The 20433-nt window shown below is 48.8% G+C and overlaps 3 protein-coding genes across 3 annotated transcripts in view; 2 read left to right on the forward strand and 1 right to left on the reverse strand.

The window, feature by feature from the left end:
- SLC15A3 (solute carrier family 15 member 3) overlaps positions 1-12336 on the forward strand; it is a 19990-nt gene extending 7654 nt beyond the window's left edge. The window contains 7 exon segments of the mRNA XM_069108554.1: positions 1-56; positions 1735-1879; positions 6589-6702; positions 8696-8864; positions 10124-10282; positions 11279-11437; positions 12072-12336. The exon segment at positions 1-56 is cut by the window's left edge and continues 10 nt beyond it. Of these exon segments, the coding sequence (XP_068964655.1) occupies positions 1-56; positions 1735-1879; positions 6589-6702; positions 8696-8864; positions 10124-10282; positions 11279-11437; positions 12072-12226 (957 nt within the window). The 3' untranslated portion in view covers positions 12227-12336.
- PRPF19 (pre-mRNA processing factor 19) overlaps positions 1-20433 on the forward strand; it is a 353360-nt gene that overhangs the window by 300125 nt on the left and 32802 nt on the right. The gene's annotated exons all lie outside the window — the stretch shown is intronic.
- The window catches only part of TMEM132A (transmembrane protein 132A), a 12737-nt gene continuing 4579 nt past the window's right edge, over positions 12276-20433 (reverse strand). The window contains exons 5-11 of the mRNA XM_069108553.1: positions 19852-20001; positions 18022-18214; positions 17506-17649; positions 15555-15757; positions 14230-14506; positions 13932-14123; positions 12276-13586 (exon numbers count right to left, since the gene is read on the reverse strand). Coding sequence (XP_068964654.1) covers positions 12558-13586; positions 13932-14123; positions 14230-14506; positions 15555-15757; positions 17506-17649; positions 18022-18214; positions 19852-20001 — 2188 coding nt within the window. The 3' untranslated portion in view covers positions 12276-12557. The remainder of the gene's footprint in view (positions 13587-13931; positions 14124-14229; positions 14507-15554; positions 15758-17505; positions 17650-18021; positions 18215-19851; positions 20002-20433) is intronic.

Genomic DNA, 20433 nt, shown 5'->3' on the forward strand with positions numbered 1-20433 from the left:
ATGCTGAAGCTTGCCCTCCAAAGGTGCTGTCCTCGGTGCTGCCAGTGCTTAGTCAGGTAAGATGATCATTCTGGCAATGATGATGAAGGTGGTGATGCCAAGGAACACAGGATTATAGCTGGAAGGGACCTCCAAGACCATCTAGCAACACTTCCTTTACTTGACTGAGGTGGAGAATGAGGCCCAGGGAACAGAAGTGACTCATGACATCAGGGATAGAGAATAAGTAACATACCAGGATAAGAATCAGCCAATCAATCATTTATTAAGAACCTACTATGTGCCAGACTCTGGGAATACAAAGACAGAAAGTGCAACAGTCTCCTCCCTCAAGGGCTGCCTAAATATTTTGATAATAACAATGTATATACATCATGTATAGTCTCCCTTGGAGACCAGAAGTGGAGTGTTCCAGATCTTATCTATCTAAATATATCCCTGAAACACGGGTCAATCCACAGTCCCTTTAGTGCTGATGGAACCATTATACATATATAAGTATATAAAAATAGATACAAAATCATTTTAAATGTATATGGGTGGGCCCTAGCAGCTGGGGGCAGGGAGTAGAGGTGGGGAAGAATCAGGAAAAGTTTCATGTATGTAGAAGGTCATGATTGAGCACAGTTTTGAGGGAAACTAGGAATTCTAAGAGGCAAAGGTAAAGAAGGAATGCATTCTAGGCGTGGAGGACAGGCATAGAGACTTGGGTGGGGAATCATGAGTGAGGAGCAGAGAGAAAGCCAGTATCATTAGACAGGAGGAAAGAAATCTATGCAAATCTGGAATGGTGGGTTGGAACCAGGTTGTGAAGGGCTTCAAAGAGAATTTGCACTTGATACTAGTGGTGATGGGGAACCATGGGATTTTATTGAAAAGCTACTTTGACAGTCATGTGAGAAAATATATTAAAAAGGCAAAGTTTTGAGGCAGGGAGACTAGCAAGAAAGCCATTACAATAATCGATGTGAGAGCTGATGAGGTTCTGAACAAGAGTGATGCTCGTATGAGTAGAGAGAAGGGAGATTTGTATGAAGGTAGAATGCCAACATTTGATGACTACTTGGATATGTAGGATAAGAATGAAGAATTAAAGATGACTAGGCTTGGGAACCTGGATGACTGAAGGATGGTGACACCCTCAGCAGAAATAGGAAACTTCAGGAAAGGGTAGGTGACAGACGGATTTGGGGGCAAAGTTCATGAATTCTGTTTTGGAAAAGTTGAGTTTGAGGTACCAGTGGGACATCCAGGAAGAAATATCCAACAGGCAGTCACTCATATGGGAATGAAACTCAGGAGAAAAGATGGTGATAGTATATTAAATTCCATCTCCTACTTCCATGCCTTTGTACAAATTGCCTGCTATGCCTGGAGTGCACTCTTTCTTTACCTCTGCCTCTTATGATCCTCCCATCCATTCAAAACTCACCTAGTGCTATCTCCTATACGAGGCCCATTCTGATACCCTCAACTGATATCCCATCTCTAAAATGTATTTTGTATTTACGTGTATGTATCCATGTGGTGTTCCTCCAATAGACCCCAAGTTCTTGAGGTCAGAGACAGTTTTGTTTTTGTCTTTGAATCTCTCACACCTACAGTGCCTGGAACACGGTAGACATTTGGTAAATGATTGTTGAATGAATGAATGGTGAGGATAAGGATGGGGAGGGGATGATGAATTTGGAGATAACTCCATTGGCTGGTGTCTGCACACTGCTCCCCTCATAGAGCCTCACAAGATGTGGATGAACCACCTGGCAGGCAGTCTCTGTGGGGTGCTTCCCACCATGAAGATGTCACCAACTTCCGGGTGCTGGTGAGGATCTTGCCGGTGATGCTGACACTGGTACCTTACTGGATGGTGTATTTCCAGGTGAGTGTCCCTCACATTCTTCCTCCTCTGCTGAGGAGTCTATCCCCCATATCTCCCCTTGAGGGCCAGCTTTTCAGACAGAGTTCGGGAATATGTACAGGGCAGGAGTGGGAGATGCCAGGCAGTCCACTAGAAGGTCTGAAATGCCTGATACAGATGCTGACTAACAAATACTTACTCTTCATGAGTCTGTTGTTTGCTTCAATTTGCATTCAGACTCCATGTGTTCTTTCTCTGGGGATGGACAGCATTTTTCATCAGGAGTCCTTCTGAATTGTCTTGAGAAGAGCTAAGTCATTCACAGTTGCTCACCATACAATATTGCTGTTACTATATACAATGTTTTCCTGGTTCTGTTCACTTCGCTTTGCATCAGCTCATGTAAGTCTTTCCAGGTTTTTCTAAAACTACCCTACTCATAACTTCACACAATATTATTCCATCACAATCATATACCACAACTTGTTTGGCCATTCCCCAATTGATGGGCATTCCCTCCATTTCCAATTCTTAGCCACCACTAAAAAAAACTGCTAAAATTTTTTGAATATATTTGTCCTTTTCCTTTTCCTTTGATTTCTTTGGGGTACAGACCTAGTAGTGGCATTGCTGAAACAAAGGATACACATGATTTTATAGTCCTTTGAGCACAGTTCCGCATTGCTCTTCAAAATGGTTACATAAGTTCAAAACACCAACCGCGCACTAGCATCCCTATTTTTACACATTCCTTCCAACATTTATCATTTTTCTTTTCTGTCATATGAGCCAATCTGATAAGTTTGAAGTGATACCTCAGGGTTGTTTTAATTTGCATTTTTCTACTCAAAGGAATTTAGATTTTCATATGACTATAAATAGCTTTGATTTCTACTTCTGAAAACAGCTTGTTTATATTCTTTGACCATTTATCAATTGGATAATGACTCATATTCTTATAAATTTGGCTCAGCTCTCTATATATTTGAGAAATGAGGTCTTTATCACAGAAAACTGCTGTAAAAAAAACTTCCCCAATTTCCTACTTTCTTTCTAATCTTGGCTTCATTGGTTTTGTTTGTGTAAAATCTTTAATTTGATATAATAAAAATGATCAGTTTTACATTCTGTAATGCTCTCTATCTCTTGTTTGGTCATCCATAAATCTGGCAATTATATACCATGCTCCCCTAATTTGCATATGGCATCATCCTTTGTGTCTAAATCATGTACCCATGTTGACCTTATCTTGGTATACAGTATGAGATGTTGGTCTCTGCCTAGTTTCTGTCAAACTTCTTTGCAGTTTTCCCAGCAATTTTTGTCAAACAGTGATTTTTTGTCCCAAAATCTTGGATCTTTGGGTTTGTCAAACACTAGATTACTATGGTCACTTATGACTGTGTATTATATACCAAATCTATTCCATTGATTCACCATTCTATTTCTTAGGCAATACCAAATTGTTTTGGTGATTACAGCTTTGTTGTACTGTTTGAGATCTGATACAGCTAGGCCACCTTCCTTCACATTTCTTTCATTGATTCTGGATATTGACCTTTTGTTCTTCAAGATGAATTTTGTTATTTTTTTTTAGCTGCATAAGATAATTTTTGGGTAGTTAGATTGGTATGGCACTGAGTAAGCAAATTAATTTAGGTAAAATTGTCATTTTTATTATATGGCTCAGCCTATCCATGAGCAATTAATATTTCTCCAATTGTTTAGATCTTACTTTATTTGTGTGAAAAGTGTTGTCTAATTGTGTTCATATAGTTCCTGAGTTTTTCTTGGCAGATAAACTACCTCCTATTTTGTGTTGTCTACAGCTATTTTAGATGAAATTTCTCTTTCTATCTCTTGCTGCTAGGCTTTGTTGGTAATAGTTATCCCTTCCACATCATGACTTTCCCCATCGTTGTTTTAATATATCACAGGTGCACATAAGAAATTAAATGGGAATTTGGGAGGGGATTTTGCAGAAACCACAGATGATATGCGAAGGCCAGCAGGTGACACAGAAAAAGTTTAGAAACTGAGAAGTGCATAAAATATATGTATAGTATCATATAATAGCAACCCAAATTTTACAGTAAGGTGCCATAAAAGAAAAAGAAAACCTTCAGACTTCTCTGACAAGAGGGCATAAACATTTTTTAAATAGATTTCCCATACTGTGGAAGCACTGCGTCTTCTATGCATCTTCTAAGTACCTCTATGATACAGAAGGGATAATATATTGCCAATGTAATTGGGCAAAAAAGCTCCTCATCATTGCTTTAATTTCATCTTCATTGGTTGTGAATTTAAACATTTTGATTTTCTTATTTCTTTTCTTAATAAATTAACACAGGATTCATTTTATTGTTTTTTTTTTTAAATAAAACCAGCTTCTAGTTTTATTTATTAGTTCACTGGTTTTGAAATTATAGAAATACTAATGATTTATGTGGATTTATTTCATTTTTAGCAATTGTTTCCAGTAGCTTTGTAGTTGATTCTATAGGATTCTCTAAGTGTACCATCATACAATCTGCAGAGAATGATCATTTTGTTTCCTCATTGTCTATTCTCTTTTCTTCAATTTCTTTTTCTTCTCTTATTGCTGTAACTGTCATTTCTAGAACAACATTGAATAATAATGGTGATAACAGGCATCCTTGTTTCTCCTCTGATCTCTCTTATCTCCATTACTGATCATGCTTGCTGATGGTTTCGGGTAGATACTACTTAACATTTTAAGGAAAGCTCCATTTATTCCTATGCTTTCTGTGTTTTTAATAGGAATATATATTGCATTTTGTCAGAAGCTTTTTCTGCATCTAGTGAAGATAATCATGTAATCATATCTAGTGAGATAATCACGGTTTTCATTATTTTTGTTGATATGGTCTTGATTGATATCATCAATTATGTTGATAGTTTTTCCTAATATTGAATTAGCCCTACATTCCCAGTATAAATCCCACTTGGTCATAGTGTATGTTTCTTCTGATATATTTCTATAATCTCCTTCCTAGTATTTTATGTAAAATTTTTGCATCAATATTTATTAAGGATATTGTTCTATAGTTTTCTTTATTTTTACTGTTTCAAGTTTAAGAATCAGCACCATATTTGTGTCTTAAAGGAATTTAGTAGGACTCCTTCTTTGCCTATTTCACCAAATCATTGATATAGTATTGTAATTAATTGCTCTTTGAATGTTCAGTAGAATTGATTTGTGAATTCATCTGGTCCTGGGGATCCTTTCTTGGGGAGCTCGTTGATGGTTTGTTTAATTTCTTTTTTCTAAGACAGGGCTATTTAAGTATTCTGTTTACTCCTCTATATTAATAGGGCATATGGGTAAAATTTATATTTTTATAAATATTCATCCATTTTCCTTAGATTGTCAGATTTATTGACATATAATTGGGCAAAAAAGCTCTTAATCATTGCTTTAATTTCATCTTCATTGGTTGTGAATTTAAAACATTTTTGTTTTCTTCTTTCTTTCCTTAATCAAATTAACCATTGGTTTACTTATTTTATTGTTTTTTTCATAAATCCAGCTCCTACTTTTATTTTTTAGTTCAATGGTTTTCTTACTTTCAATATTATTAATCTCTCCTTTGATTTTCAGGGCTTCAATTTTGGTGTTTAATTGAGGATTTTAATCTGTTCTTTTTTTTCTGGAATAAGCCTAATTTATTGATCTGCTCTGTCTCTGTTTTATTGATATAAGCATTTAGAGATATAAATTTTCTCCTAAGTATTGCTTTGGCTGCATTCCATAAATCTTGGTATGTTGTCTCATTGTTGTCTTTCTCTTGAATGAAGTTATTGATTGTTTCCATGATTTTTTTTTGACCCACTCATTCCTCAGGATTAGATTATTTAGTTTTCAATTATTTCTAATCTATGCTTCCATGGCCCTTTATTAAATATAATTTATTGCATTGTAGTCTGAAAAGGAAGTGTTTACTGTTTCTACTTTTCTGCGTTTGGTCATGAGGTGCTCATACCTTAACACATGGTCAGTTTTGGTGAAGGTGCCATGTACGTGGAGAGAAAGGTCCACTCATTTCTTTGTTGCTCTGCAGTTGTGTTCAGTCATGTGTGACTCTTCATGACCCCATTTGGAGTTTTCTTGGCAGAGATACTGGAGTGGTTTACCATTTCCTTCTCCAGCTCATTTGACAGATGATAAAATGTAGGCAAATAGGTTAAGTGGCTTAACCAGAATCACACAGCTAGGAAGTACCTGAGGCCAAATTTAAACTCAGGAAGATGAGTCTTTCTGATTCTAGGCCTGGTACTCAATTCACTGGCCATGCAGGAGGACCTGCATTCAGGTCCTACCTCAAGCACAAACAGGTGAGGTGATCCTGGACCTCTGTTCCAGGCTACTCTCTAAGACCATAAGTGGCAGGGCAGATTTTCTCATTGGGAATTCCCTGGGCCATAGAACTGCAGGGCTGGGCAATACCACAGAGTATGTGGGAGGCACTAGGTTGGAATAGCTCAATTCTAGGAAAAGGGACCCTGGGAAAGTCCCACCTCCTCCCTGATGCTAGAAATGTTGCCTACTCTGTTTCTTAGTAACTTGTGGCAGGGAGGGGCTAGGTGGGTGGGGGCAGCATCCTACCTAGGGGTTGGAAGCATCCAGGAGAATTCTGGGAGACTCCTCGTGAATCTGGGGAAATCTGTGACCCTGACTCCTAGCCTGTCCTCTGTCTCTACCCCAGATGCAGACCACTTATGTCCTCCAGGGTTTGCATCTCCAAATCCCACACATTTTCCAGACCCACTTGGACAATGGCAGCAACAACAAGTTTTCCCAGGACAGTAGCAGCTACAGGGTAAGACAAAGTCCCATCCTTTCCAACTGACCCCCCTCCCCACCAAGACCAGGAACTGAAACAGCCTTGCCCTGATCCATAGCCAGCTCCCCAAGGCTTCTGGGAGACAGGAAGTGAGCCTTGGTCAATAGATAGGCTAGGTTAATTCCTATAATTCCACATGAAGGGCCATGTGCAGGGGTGGGGGATGGGGTGGAGAGGTACCAGAACTGGGTCTGACACTTGTTAGCTGTGTAACCTAGGCCAGGCTGCTCCTATTCCCTCATCATCAATTTCCCCATCTGTAGAACGAACTTCTTACTGACCAGGGTCTACTGAAGAATTATAGGTCCATAGGAATTAGAACTAGGAGGAACCAAGAACATCAGAACCAGCAAGGGACCTTGGAAAACAGAACATGTCATGTCAGAGCCGGGAGAAACCTCAGAAAACAGGGTTGGAAGTCACTTGAGAAACACAGAATATCTGAGCTGGGAGGACCCTTAGAACACAGAATGTCAGAGCTGAGAGAGGCCTTAGAACATGAATATCAGAGCAGAGAAGATAGAATGTTAGGCCTGGGAAGGCCCTGGTACCAGGGAATGTCAGAGCTGGGAGGGGCCTTAGAACACAGAATGTCAGAGCTGAGAGAGGCCTTAGAACGTGGAATGTCAAATCTGGAAGGAATCATGGAACACAGAATGTCAGCACCAGAGAGACAGAAACTTGGATATATTCCAAAATGGAATATTGGAGTTGAAAGGGACTTTCAGAAAGTCAGTATTAGAAGGGACCTTAGAACACAGAATGCCAGAGCATCCATAGATATTAGAAATGAAAGCACAGAATGACCATATTAAAAGAGGCCTCAGAGACCAGCTAGTCCAGCCAGTCTCAAACTGTGCTTGGGGAGAGGGTCTCCTGGGGGACCCCAAGACCCTGTCAGGGGGTCCTCAAGGTCAAAATTATTTTCACAATAACTTTAAAATGCTTTTATTTCTTTTGTTTTCTTTGCTTTTTTTTTTTGGAGGGGGAAGGCAGGGCAATTGGGGTTAAGGGACTTGCCCAAGGTCACATGGCTAGTTTTGTGTTAAGTGTCTGAGGCTGGATTTGAACTCAGGTCCTCCTGATTCCAGGGCCAGTGCTCTATTCACTGCACCACCTAGTCACCCCCGATGCTTTTATTTCTAATATGGTAAATATTGGTAGATAGAACTCACATAAACTAAAGCACTTTGGAGGGGGTTCTGCAGAAACTTTTAAGAGTATAAAGGGGCCCTTGGACCAGAAAGTTTGAGAATTGAGGTCCTAGCAGGACCTGTTCATTCTCCTGGTGAGGACACTCAGAGATGGCCAATCAGTTCAATTCATAGACATCTCCCCTTTCTCCAGTGCTCTGATGGTTACAAAGTCCTCCCTCCTGCCAGCCCTGTAGGGAACATTAATAGCCCCATTTTACCTGTGAGAAAACAAGATGCCCAGAAAGGCCAAGTACTTTGCAAAGTTCACACAGCTGTTAAGTGTGTATGGGCCAGGACAGATTCAGGTCTCTTGATTCCAAATCCATCTTTCTTTCCAATTAAATCCCCACCTCCCCTCTGAATTTATTTCCCACATTCTATGAACAGAGCCCTTTACTGGGTCACAGAGAAGGAACAGAGTTAGATTGAGCCTTAGCTCCTGGCTGCACCCTGGGGCTCCCTGGAAGCATCTGCTCAGCTTCCCACTTATTTCTGCCTTCTTCTCCACCTCCCTCTCTGACCTGTGGCTGCTGGAAGATCGGGGGCCTTTACTGGGTCAGGGCATCCTGAGTCTCACCTAACTGGTAACCTGAGCTGGTGTCTTCCATCTAGTCAATAACTGATTAAGGGCTTCCCCTTGCTGTGCTCCTCTGTCCCAAATACCTGCAGACATCCCATCAGCCCATGCACTGGCCCTGACCTGGTTCCCCCCCCCCCCACCCTCTGCTTCTCAGGCATCATGATAGGTCTTGATCTGTTTCCCTCCCTCCCAGTTTCCAGAAGCCTGGCTCCTTTTGGCCAACGTGATCATGGTGCTGATTCTGGTCCCCTTGAAGGACCATGTTCTCGATCCGTTCCTGCAGCGGAGGAAGCTGCTCCCCTCACTTCTCAAGAAGATGGCCCTGGGCATGTTCTTTGGTTTTACCTCCGTCATTGTGGCAGGTCATTCTGGGGAATGGGGTGTGGGGACCCTACTGGGCATAGGGGAGGGTAGCCTGACAGCCACAGTGCAGTGTGGGGGAGCTGAGGCCGGATCTGGCCATCATAGGCAGAGATCCGAGTTGTTCTGTGCCGGTGATGGAGGCCCTAGGGCTAAATCAGACACACCATGGTAGGAAAGATAAAACTGCCCATCCTTGTACTAGAGAACATTATGCCAAGAACTGGGGGCCCTTAGAATGGGGGGCATGGAGTGTGGCAGCTGAATAGGAGTTTAGATGATGGGCCATAAAGTTTCAGACCTAGAAGGGACTATAGAACATAGAACCAAGCATGTCAGAACTGAGAGGGACCTCACAGTTTGGAACACAGGATGTCATAGAAGTCATTGAAGGCTCTAAAATATAGAATGTCAGTGAAGGGTGAGTCATTTTAGGACATATAAGATAGTATGCTGCAGCTAGAAGGGACTTTGGAACATAGAATGTTAGAGCTAGAAGGAACCTTAGAACATGGAATGTCAGAGCTGGGAGGGTACCTTAGAACATGGAATGTCAGAGCTAGAAGGAACCTTAGAACATGGAATGTCAGAACTGGAAGGTACCTTAAAACACAGAATGTCAGAGCTGGGAGGGTATTTTAGAACATGGAATATCAGAGCTAGAAGGAACCTTAGAACATGGAATGTCAGAGCTGGGAGGAAACTTAGAACATGGAATGTCAGAACTGGAAGGTACCTTAAAACACAGAATGTCAGAGCTGGGAGGGTATTTTAGAACATGGAATATCAGAGCTAGAAGGAACCTTAGAACATGGAATGTCAGAGCTGGGAGGAACCTTAGAACATGGAATGTCAGAACTGGAAGGTACCTTAGAACACAGAATGTCAGAGCTGGGAAGGTATGTTAGAACATGGAATGGGAGATCGGGGAGGTTCCTTTAAGGCATATAACTCAAACCCTTCTTTCACAGAGCAGAAACTTGAAGCCAAAGAAGGGTCATGACTAGCCCAGAGTCAAACATAAGGATGACAAAGTTGGGACTCAAACCCAGGTGTCTTGAGAGCAGTCAAGGGGCCTTCCCCTTATACTACCCTCTCCTCTCATGACACAGACAGTCCAAGAGCACAGTCCCTTGCCTACTGGGGCAGGCCTGTGCTGCAGGGTTGTGCCCTCTGATGGGTAAATCAGTACTGTAGATGATGGCTGGGAGGCAGCAGCCCACAGTCCCCAAGTTTCTCAGCCCTGATGACTCCCCAACAGGCATCCTGGAGACCAAGAGGCTCCAACACATTCACCACAATGAGACGGTGGCTCAGCAAATTGGACAAGATGTGTACTTTGCAGCGCCTATGTATATCTGGTGGCAGATCCCTCAGTATCTCCTCATTGGCATCAGCGAGATCTTTGCCAGCATCCCAGGTACCACAGCCATCCTCCTTAATCCCTTCCCTGCACAAATCCAGGAGCCCATCAGGGTTTGTGCATGGGTATCAAAGGAGGGATGGTTGGATGGGGGGCACCATCTTTATTGAAGGTAGACAGATGACTCAGTTGGATCCAGAAGAGGTCAAAAATGCTCCCCAAGTGGGGATCGCTAATTATTCCCCAAAGCAGGAAAAGGGGCTCTCCCTGGATCCCCTGCTTTCTCAAAGAACCACAGATCTCAAAATTGTAAGCAACCTCACAGGGAGGGCCAAGCCTATCTCCAATATGGCCAACAATCCCTCCTCCATCTAACACCTACAGATTTCCAAGGACAGGAAATTTGCCACTTCTCAAGGCAGTCCATTCCACCTGCGTATGGTTCAGGCAGTTTTGCCTTGTGTGAAGCTCTAATCTGCCCCTCGGGAGCACCCGCCCATTGCTTTTGGTCTTGGGTAGGAGTTTGCCAAAGGGCAGAAAGAAATCTGAGGTGGCCACCTGGAAACAAGTAGACATGGTCACAGGGAGATTCTGTAAGGCATGCATGACTGTCTGTCAAAACGGGTAAAGCAAGGACCAAGTCAGTGTGGCTCCAGGAGTGGCCTGTGGGCACCAGGTGAAGCTTTCATGCTTCCCCAGGTCCAACAGGGAGAAAATCTTCACACAGGGCCAGAGCCAAAGTCTTTACTTGTACCCTCTGCAACCCCAACAGAGCCTGGCCCCATTCTAGCTCAGTCACCTGGGGGAGTGCAGAGGCCTGGACCTTCTCTAGAACAGAACCAAGCCAGGCTGTCCTCCAAGGCTCACCAACCAAGGTCTCTGCTCTGATGCTGAAATATGGTCCCTTTCCCACTTCAGAGCTGAGCCAAGAGCCAGTGAGGGAAGTGGGCAGATAAAGGGCTTCCTAGCATCTGTGGCCTGGGCTTGGGGTTTCCTCCCCTGTCCACTCTCCAGCTGCCCTAGCCTCCCCTGTTCCTGCTCTCCCTGTCCTAGGTCTGGAGTTTGCCTACTCAGAAGCTCCCCGATCTATGCAGGGGGCCATCATGGGCATCTTCTACTTCCTGTCTGGGGTCGGCTCAATTCTGGGCTCCGGCCTGGTGGCTTTACTGTCCCTCCCAGCGGGGGGCTGGCTGCACTGTCCCAGGGATTATGGTATGTATGTGTGTTGGATGGGAAGAGGGTGCATGAGTAAAGTTAGAGGTTGGGCCCTTGCCTATTCTGTGCCCTCAGACACCTAAAGCCCCAGATGTGAAGATAAGGCACCCTTGGAAGGAGCCTTGGTGTTAGACAATCATGACCATCAGTTCAGAGGCTCTAGTCCAAACTCCTCAGACGGGAAACTAAGACCCACAAAAGAGAATCGGCTTGCTCTGTCCCACACTGAGGGAGCCGCAGGGCCAGGGTCCCAACCCTGCTCCTCCTTCCCCACACTGTGTCTGATGTTTAGAAGAGGTGAGGAGCAGGGCGTCCATCAGACAACCCAAAGGAATCCCCTTTCTTGGGGGCAAGGGGGAGGCCAGACTGACTCTTAGGGAGAGGAGAAATCAAGGGGCAAGCGGTAGTGATGTCAGAGCATCACTGACACCCCGGATTCAGCAGCCAAGGTGTGTGAGGGTCAGGGGGTGGCCCCACACCTTCCCTTCCCAGAGGGGGAGCCCAGGGAAGTTTGATGACTTGTGGGTGGTGTCATGAGAGATCTGAATCCAGACCCGCTGTCTCTGCCTGGTCCCTCTTGGGCTTTCGAGGGCAGGGGCAGGGGCCTAGTATGCTCGATCCTGTCTTGCAGGAAACATTAACAATTGCCGGATGGATCTCTATTTCTTCCTGCTGGCTGGCATCCAGGCTGCCACTGCCCTCCTCTTTCTCTGGATTGCCAACCGTTATGAGCGGTCAGCTCCCACTCCGACCTGCCGCCGCTGCCCTGGGAGAGAGGGTGGCTGAGGGAGGGCTCCAAGGGCCAGGCCCGACCAGAGTCACAAGAGACAGGCCCCATATTTCCTTTCCACTTTATTTTGTACCCCACGCAAGAATAAAACATTTGTCATAAATAACAGGGCGCCAGCCCTTCCTCACCCCACAGCAATGAGACAGGAAGCGGGGAGTGGGCAGTCAGGGCCTCAGGGGGGCAGGAGTGACAGGCAAGGAGATGGGACGGCTTGGTTCAGCACCCCCAAGAGAGATGTCTGCAGATGGGGAAGGGCGTTCTGGCTCCCGCCCGCAGGACTTCGGGCCTAAGTCCCCAGGCTGGGCATCAGGATCATGGGACTGGAGGTCAGGAGCTACCCCGGATTCTCTCCATGTAGCTTCTCAGCTCTTCAGGGTCCCTCAGCCCCATGTCCTCACACACCCAGCGGATGTCATCCTCCCCGGCCACCAGAATGGACTGCACTGCGGGGGCTGCAGGCTCCTCGGGGGGCCGGGCTGCAAAGGTCACAAACTCCACCCGCTTCCTCCGGCCCCCCGGCTCCTTTCGGGGCAGGGTGGCCCCCAGGGGTGGGGCAGGGTCCGGGCTGCCTCCTCCCCCTCCTCCCCCCTCACAGTGGCAGCCTCCCTCCCCTGGGGCCGGAGGGGCCGGGCTGGGGGGCCTCTCTTCCCGGGGGGGTCGCCGGTCCAGCTGCCGGCTCAGTTCCTCCTGATCCGTCCCCAGCCAGACCCAGTTGTGGGGCTGGGGGGAGGTGGGGCCCCCAGAGGCAGGGGCATCCGGGGGCTCTTTGCGCTGGTACCGCAGCACAAAGACCACGCCGTTAACAAGGAAAATGAAGATGGCCAGGCAGAAGATGCTGAGCAGGGCGTAGAGCCCCAGCTCCAGGTCCGTCACCCTCTGGGGGGCCCTCACCATCTCTTCCTCCTCCTCCTCCTCGTCTTCCGCCTCCTCCCCAAGGTCCTCGGGACGCTCAAACTTGCTCCTCAGTCCCCCCTCCCCCCTGGGCCCCTGCCGCCTCCCCCCTCCCCCGTGGCTCTCAGTGACCGGGGGCACAGAGGCGACCGGGGGGACCTGCTCGTGCTGCTGCGGGGGGACGGGGGGCGCCCCCAGCCACGCCGTGGCCGAGGCCAGCGGGGGCCGGTGTTTGCCCCGGCGGCAGGACTCCGGGGAGTGCAGTCCCACCTGCAGAGGCATCCCCTCATCGGCCCCTCCACTCACCAGCCCCCCAAAGAAGGCCCCACGCTCCCCGCCAGGGAGTGCCGAGAAGGCTCCCCGCTCCTCAGTGGAGACTGCCAGGGCCATGTCCCTGTGGTCAAACAGCTCTGCTGGAGCCAGGGTGTGGTCCGAGAAGGCCAGCCATAGGGAGAAGGCGACTTCCTACAGGGCCACGGGGGAGGGAGATGCCACAGCATGGGAGACCAGAGACACACAGACACCACCCATGTGGACAGACACACAGAGACCCACACGACCACGAGATAACACGGAGAAGCGAACAACAGGGAGAGAGGCCAGTTAATCGCCTACCTGCCTTCCGGCCCCTCCCCTACACTCCAGAGGGGGCCCAGGGCCAGGGGCTGACCCTGCGGTCATTAAAAGGCCTCCCTCCTCCCTCTCTCCCCGCTACCTCCATCTTTCTCTCTGTGGGGCCCCTGACCCTGTCTCCCTCTGGGGAGGTTGGCCCTGCCCATCCATGGACCCATCTCCCACCCTGGCCTTCACCTGTTTCAAGCCGGGTGGAGTAGTGTGGGCCCAACAGGTTGCAGTGATCTCCCCAGGGTGGGCAGCGCCCCGGCTCAATGCCAATGAGATGCTCATCACTGGCTGTACCCGAAGTTCCAGCACAGAGACCTTTTCATCTGTCACAGACAGAGTCTGTTCCCCAAGGATGGAGTCAGAAAGTGGTGAACGGACCTAAGGCAGGAAGGAGAGCTGAAGGGGGAGGTGGAAGGCTCTAGGCCCCACACCCCCACCCCCTGTCAGCTATTCCTTGCCCCATCCTCCCCACACTCCCTCTCACCTCCAAGGAAGTAACCCCTGGCTCCCGTCCAACCAGTACACTGCCCCCCTCCAGAGTGGCCACTCGGGGGTCCTGGACACGGGCATGGGGTGAGACAAGGTGAGACACATCCAGCAGCCAGTCGGGGCCCAGGAGATAAGTAAGATGGCGGCCTCCATCTTGAGGATGGGCAACGAAAGGAACAAGGAAGCGGACACCAGCGCGCTGGTACTGTAGCCGGCAGCTCCGGGCCCGCCGGTCTGCCTCCTCACCTCCTTCCTCGGGCTCGGTGGGGGCACTACCCGGACAAGGACAAAGCGGTCAGTGGAGGACAATGGCCTGGAACTCCCCTCTCCAACCCATACCCAGTCCCCTCTTCAATCAGCCCAAGCTATTCTCACCCCATGTCCATTCTAGGATAGGTCCCTTGATAGTATCTACCCCTATCCGTCACTAGTCTACACTGGCCTTATTTCCTGCTCCTGAAGGGCAGAATCCAGAGGTTCTTAACCTGAGGTCTGTGAACATCTGATAACTTCATTTCGTAGAATTGGTTTTTTTTTAGATGCCATGTGGTTTAATTTATGCCTTTAAAAACATGGTTCTGAAAAGGGATTCCTCAGTTTCCCCAGACTGCCCAAGGGGTCCGGGACACACAAAAAAGGTTTTCCCTGAGGTTACAGGATCACAAGATTGGAGGTTTAGAGTTGGAGGGTGTCTTAGAAATCATGACCTGGTACAAAGCTCGAGGAAAATGAAGCCCAGTGCTTTCCCCAAGGTTCCCCTTGAACTCAGCCTTGCTAAGAGTCCACAAGAAGCGACCATGTTGGTAAGGGGTCTTGAGGCAATAGGCTCGTGGCTGGAAGGGACCTTGGGGTCCTAGACCAGTGGCAGAGCCAGGGTTCTGGAGGGTTATGGCGTTCTTGAACAGTCAAGAAGGCAGAGTCACAAAACAGGGCAAAGATCTCCACCAGCTCCTTCTGACCAAGAGGCAGAAGAAGGGAGGGAGTTATTCTGGTGACTGCCACCCTGCAGCCCAGCGCAGTCCCTCCCATCCAGAGGCTCTCCTCTCCAGCTCCGGCCGGATCCTGAAACCTCCTCTCTGTTCCCTCCAGTGTCCAGGCTGTGCAGACAGCTGGGCACCCCAGCCAGACTCCTGAAATGCACTGGTTACCCATGGTTACCCAATGCATCCTGGCTCACCTGGTGGCCGGCCCAGGGACCCTCCAGCCTCAGACTTGCTCCCACCTCCTCTCTGTTCCCTCCAGTGTCCAGGCTGTGCAGACAGCAGGCCAACCCAACCAGACTCCTGAAATGCACTGGTTACCCAATGTGTCCTGGCTCACCCGGTGGCCGGCCCAGGGACCCTCCAGCCGCGGACTTGCTCTAGGGTGGTGTCTGTCATTTCGATTCGCAGCGGCAACAGCGGAGCCCACACAGTCACTCGGAGTGAGGCCCGGAGCCGGCGCCACCAGAAGTCCACCTGGACCCCCCGTGCCCCCTGGCTCTCCTTGCCTTCCACGAACACCTCATCACAGGCTTCTGACACCTGGAGGGCGGCAGCGGGCTCAGGAGGGCAGCATACACCTGGGCAGGTGGCTGACCAAGTGGTGAGGGTGGCTGAGAGCTGGGAGGGAAAGGCCATCCAACCTAACCTAATTGTACAGAGGAGAGACCCCTGTGGGGGACGTGGCCCCAAAGACTCAGAGCTGGAAGGAATCTCAGCAACCGACTACCTCAACCCTCTCATTTCTCAGAGGGGAGCACAGGGAAAACTACAGAGAAAGTGGCTTCCCCAAGGTCATAGGTTTAGAGCAACATGACACGCGGAAGACAGCACCAGACTTGGAATCAGGAAGATCTGTGTTTGAGTCCTGCCTCTGACACTAGCTGGTTGACTCTTGGCAAGTCACTTCATCAGTCTGCCTCAGTTTCCTCTACTGTAAAATGAAGATCTCAGACCCAGTGGCCTAGCTCTAAATCTATGATCACCTGGAAAGAACCTCTGAGACCACGAATTCATCTTCAAAAGAGGAAATGTAGGCTCTGGGGCAGAGAAGAGGAAGGTTACTATATTTCAAGTGGTGGAGACCAGCCTCTGACCCAGGACTTTGGACTCCAAATACACCACATGCTTTCCACTGCACTGAAATCCACTGATTTTTCACTGACATGTCTATTGTGCTTTTCCTCTCCAGACTTATCTTCTTGATTACCTTTCATCTGGGCTGATATTCAAACTAGTCTGGGCTCCCCGAGCACACATACACTGGCTGGGGGGCTTCGGAGAAAAGTCTGAGGGGCAGGCGGAGAGACCAAGAAGACCAACCTTCGATGAAACACTGGCTGTAGTCAGATAACGAGGAGCCACAGTACTGGATTGTCGTTGTGGTTGCTACCAAGTCCTGGCCTGTTTTTTCCCCATAGCTCAGTCCTAATCCACACCACTGAGAGCAGACCTTTCACATGGCCTTGTTTGGAGTGTCTGGACGGAGTCCAGAAACAGGTGGAGAGCCTGTGGCCTCGAGGCCACATGTGGCCATTTAGGGGTGTGGCCTTTTGACTGAGGTCAAGCTTTACAGAATAAATCCTTTTTTGAAGGGGATTTGTTCTGTGAAGTTTGGATTCAGTTGGAGGGCCGCACTTGAGGACCTAGAGGGCTCCATCTGGCTTCCAGTCTACAAGGTTCCCTATTCCTGGTCCAGACAAAAGGGACCAGGATGGAAAAAGGGTCTTGATGCTGTAGGTGAATAAATGAAAGGGACTTTAGAGGCCATCTGGTCCACACCCCTCATTTTAATAGTTGAGGAAACTGAGGCCTGAAAAAGTGAATCGGTTTGACCAAGGTCACATGGAAAGTGAAGGCCAGCCTTTGAACTCAGATCCTCTGATTCCAAACCCAGCATTCTTTCCACTGTGTACCACGCTCCATGAAGTTGAGCTGAAGGGATGGGGGCCTCGTAGCTGGTGGAGGAAGAGATCTCCCTGGAGGGCTCAGTCCGTTCTGCTTGGCCCTAGCGAGCAGAACCAGGAGCAGTGGGGTGGGTGCCGGGAAAGATTCCTTGGACCTGTCCAGGGGTGGAAAAGGCTTCCTGGGGAGGTGGTGGGCTCCCCCTTTTTGGAGACCTTTGAGCAGAGTCTGAATGGCCCCCTTGTGGGGAGGACCCTGGGGGGATTCCGTCTGGGAGAAGCTTTTCCTCTGAAGGGGGAAGGAGCCTCAATTCTGGGTAGGGTAGAGGTATGGGCACAGCAGGCAGGTGCTGGGACAGGGGCCGAGAGGGGGACGCACGCCCTCACCTGAAGGACTTGAGTGTTGGCCGACTCACAGCCCACCTGCTCAGTGACCTCCACTACCGCTCCACCCAGCTCCACGGTGACCAGGCGTATGGGCACTCTTCGGGGAACGCCAGTCAGGGGGGAGGTGTTCACCAGCTCCTCGGTCTGCGAGGCAGGGAGGGGGTTAGATCAACCACTAGCAGGGTCAGTTGACTAAAGTTCCTATGCCTATCCTATGGTCCTCAATTCAAGGTTTTTTCCTAGGGCCCAACACACCCCTGATGCCATCCTGGCAACCATATGGGGGCCTGACACTGAATTCTGGTTCCTTTGCACACACTGACTCCTGGACTTTCCTAGAAGAGTCCCTTGCAAGATGCCTGGCATACATCTTCTCTTTCTTGTACTTTACAACCAGAAGGACCCCCAGGTACCTTCCTGGCATGCCCCTAGGACAGGAAGAAGGTGAAACTCACGGTCCTAAGGTGGTGGCTGTGAATAGGCAACCCCACCCTAGCCCACCCCATGGTCTGTTACCTTTGCCATTGGGACGAGGGCCCGGATATCCCGCTCAGACACCAGGATCTCCCACACCATCTTATCCTTCTTGGCCTCAGGGACCTGGCTTGGGTATTCCAGCTGCCACGTGACAGGACGAGTGGATGATGTGGCCCCTGTGCTGTTCTCCACGGCAAAGTCCACCCACAGGAACTCTGAGAATCCAGGTAGGCTTCCAGGAGGAGGAGAAAAGTCAAACCAGGACTCTCCATTCTCTCCCTCAATCACATCTCCTTCCTCACACTGGATCCTAGCCCTCCTGTTTTCTTCCAGTCTCCTAAAAGAATGCCACGAAACAACAGCAGCCCACCCTGCCACCTTCTAGAACTGGCCCTTCCTCCTCTGGTCAGCATTTCCACCCATGCCCCATCTCTAAATAAGTGGTTCTCCCCTACAAGAAGTACCCTTAATCTGATCTTCCCTTCTCCCTCTAGTCTTCAATCACCCCCATCAACTGGCTCCTTTCCTATTGCCTTCGAATACACCCAGATCTCCGGCATTCTTTACAAACCTTCAGTAGACCCTCCCAGCCCGTTCACTACCACCTGGTATGTCTGACCTCTCAGACAAAGTCCTCGAGTCATGTCTGCCCAGCCTCTTTCCCTCTTCTCCAAGCTCTCTACAATCCGGCTCTTCCTCCTCCAAAGTCACCAAGGGTCTCTGGGTGGTCAGCTCTAACGGCCTGTTCTCAGGCCGTGTCCTTCTTGACCTTCCTGCAGCCTGTCACAGCGCTGCCCCCGCCTCCTCCTCCTCCCTGGGCTTTCAGGACCCTGATCTCTCCGGGTTCTCCTCCTTCCCAGTCACCATTTCCGGATCGTCACGTGGCTGTTTTCACAGCCGCTTCTCGACCATCTCCTTTTTCTCTCCAGGCTCTCTCAGCTCTTACAGGCTCACCATTCTCCTCACTACGCAGGGGACACCCAGATCTACAGAGCCCACTTGGTTCTCTCGGGAGCTCCAGGCTCCAATCACTTGTTGCTTGTTGGACTTTATCCCAAACTCCCTATGTCTGAAACAAAACTTGTGGCCTCTGGCCTCCCACGCCCCAACCCTCCGTCCCTTGTCCAACCTTTCTCGCTCTAGTCAAAGGCACCACCCAGTCTGCAGCCTTGGCCCTCTCCTGCACTCTTTACCCACTCCCACATAACACTGACACCCACAGGGGCCATCGTAATTCAGACCCTCATGACTGCTTGCCTCCTGACTGCCCTCCCTGCCTCAAATCTCTCCCCGCTCCAATTCACCTTCTGTGTATCTGCCAGAGGGATCTTCTTACAAGTTTGACCACGTTAGCCTTCTCCCCACTCAAGAAACTCTGGTGGTCCCCTAGTAGCTCCAGATATTAAATCCTCTCTTGGGCATTTAAAGCTCTTCCCAGCCCCACCCCTTCCTACCTTTTCCAGTCTTTCAGCATATAACTCCTCCCTACAAACTCTATGGTCAAGCCATACTGGCCTGCCTGCTCCATTTCCCAACTCCATGTCTGCAGGCTGTCCTCCATGCCTGTAATGTACTCGCTTCACCTCTGTCTCCTGGAATCACCAGCTTCCTTTAAAGCTCCACTCCTACTTTGTGGGAAAGGCCTTTCCCGATCCCCTCTGCTGCCACTGTCTTCACTCCCCCAAACTATCTCAGAATCATTTTGTACCAATTTTGTATATAATTATTCATGTATGTGGTTTGTCTATACCATGAGAATGTGAGCTCCTTTGGGGAAGGACCTGTACCTCTTTTGTCTTGGTACTTGGTACCAGCACCTAGTACACAGGCAGTAACAAAATCCTCTGGGATAGTGGGGGCCAGTCCTACCTGGTGTCTGACCACTTAGGCCCGGCAGCTTGACAGGTAATGAGCACCGTGTGATGTCTGGAGCCTTTTAATTTTTCCAGTTTGACCGTCCATAGGGAGGGGTGAGCAGGACGGGCAGCTGTCACTTGTAGTCCCTTCTTGACCTTGATCCTGGAGACAGCAATTAGAGTCATTTACCTGTGCCGTGGTCACATAAACTGAGCCCGAGCTAGGCATCGTGGAAGGATGGGAGAAGGTGGGAAACTGGGAACACGACCCCCATTCTCAAGGGGCTAATGGCTTGAGGAGGGAGAGAGGAAATGTGTGGAAAAGGCTTAAGAGACCTTTGTGAACCAACCCACAAATGAAGGCAAACTAGGCACGGCATACAAATAATACCTGTCTATACTATTACCACTGAGTACTGAAATTGGGGGTGGAGCAGGTCAGGGAGACATTCACGGAAGCCCAGAGGTTAGAAGACCTCTGCACATAACACAGAGTACATCAGAGAGAGGAAAAAGCTCAAGACACAGAATGCCACAGCTGGGCTGGAGACCTTAGAACACAGAACATCCCAGCTGGGAGGGACCTTAGAACACA

The sequence above is a fragment of the Petaurus breviceps genome, unplaced genomic scaffold (assembly GCF_028583685.1).
Source record: "Petaurus breviceps papuanus isolate PSGF00001 unplaced genomic scaffold, PetGlider_PUasm1.0 90397, whole genome shotgun sequence".
Lineage (NCBI taxonomy): Eukaryota > Metazoa > Chordata > Mammalia > Diprotodontia > Petauridae > Petaurus > Petaurus breviceps.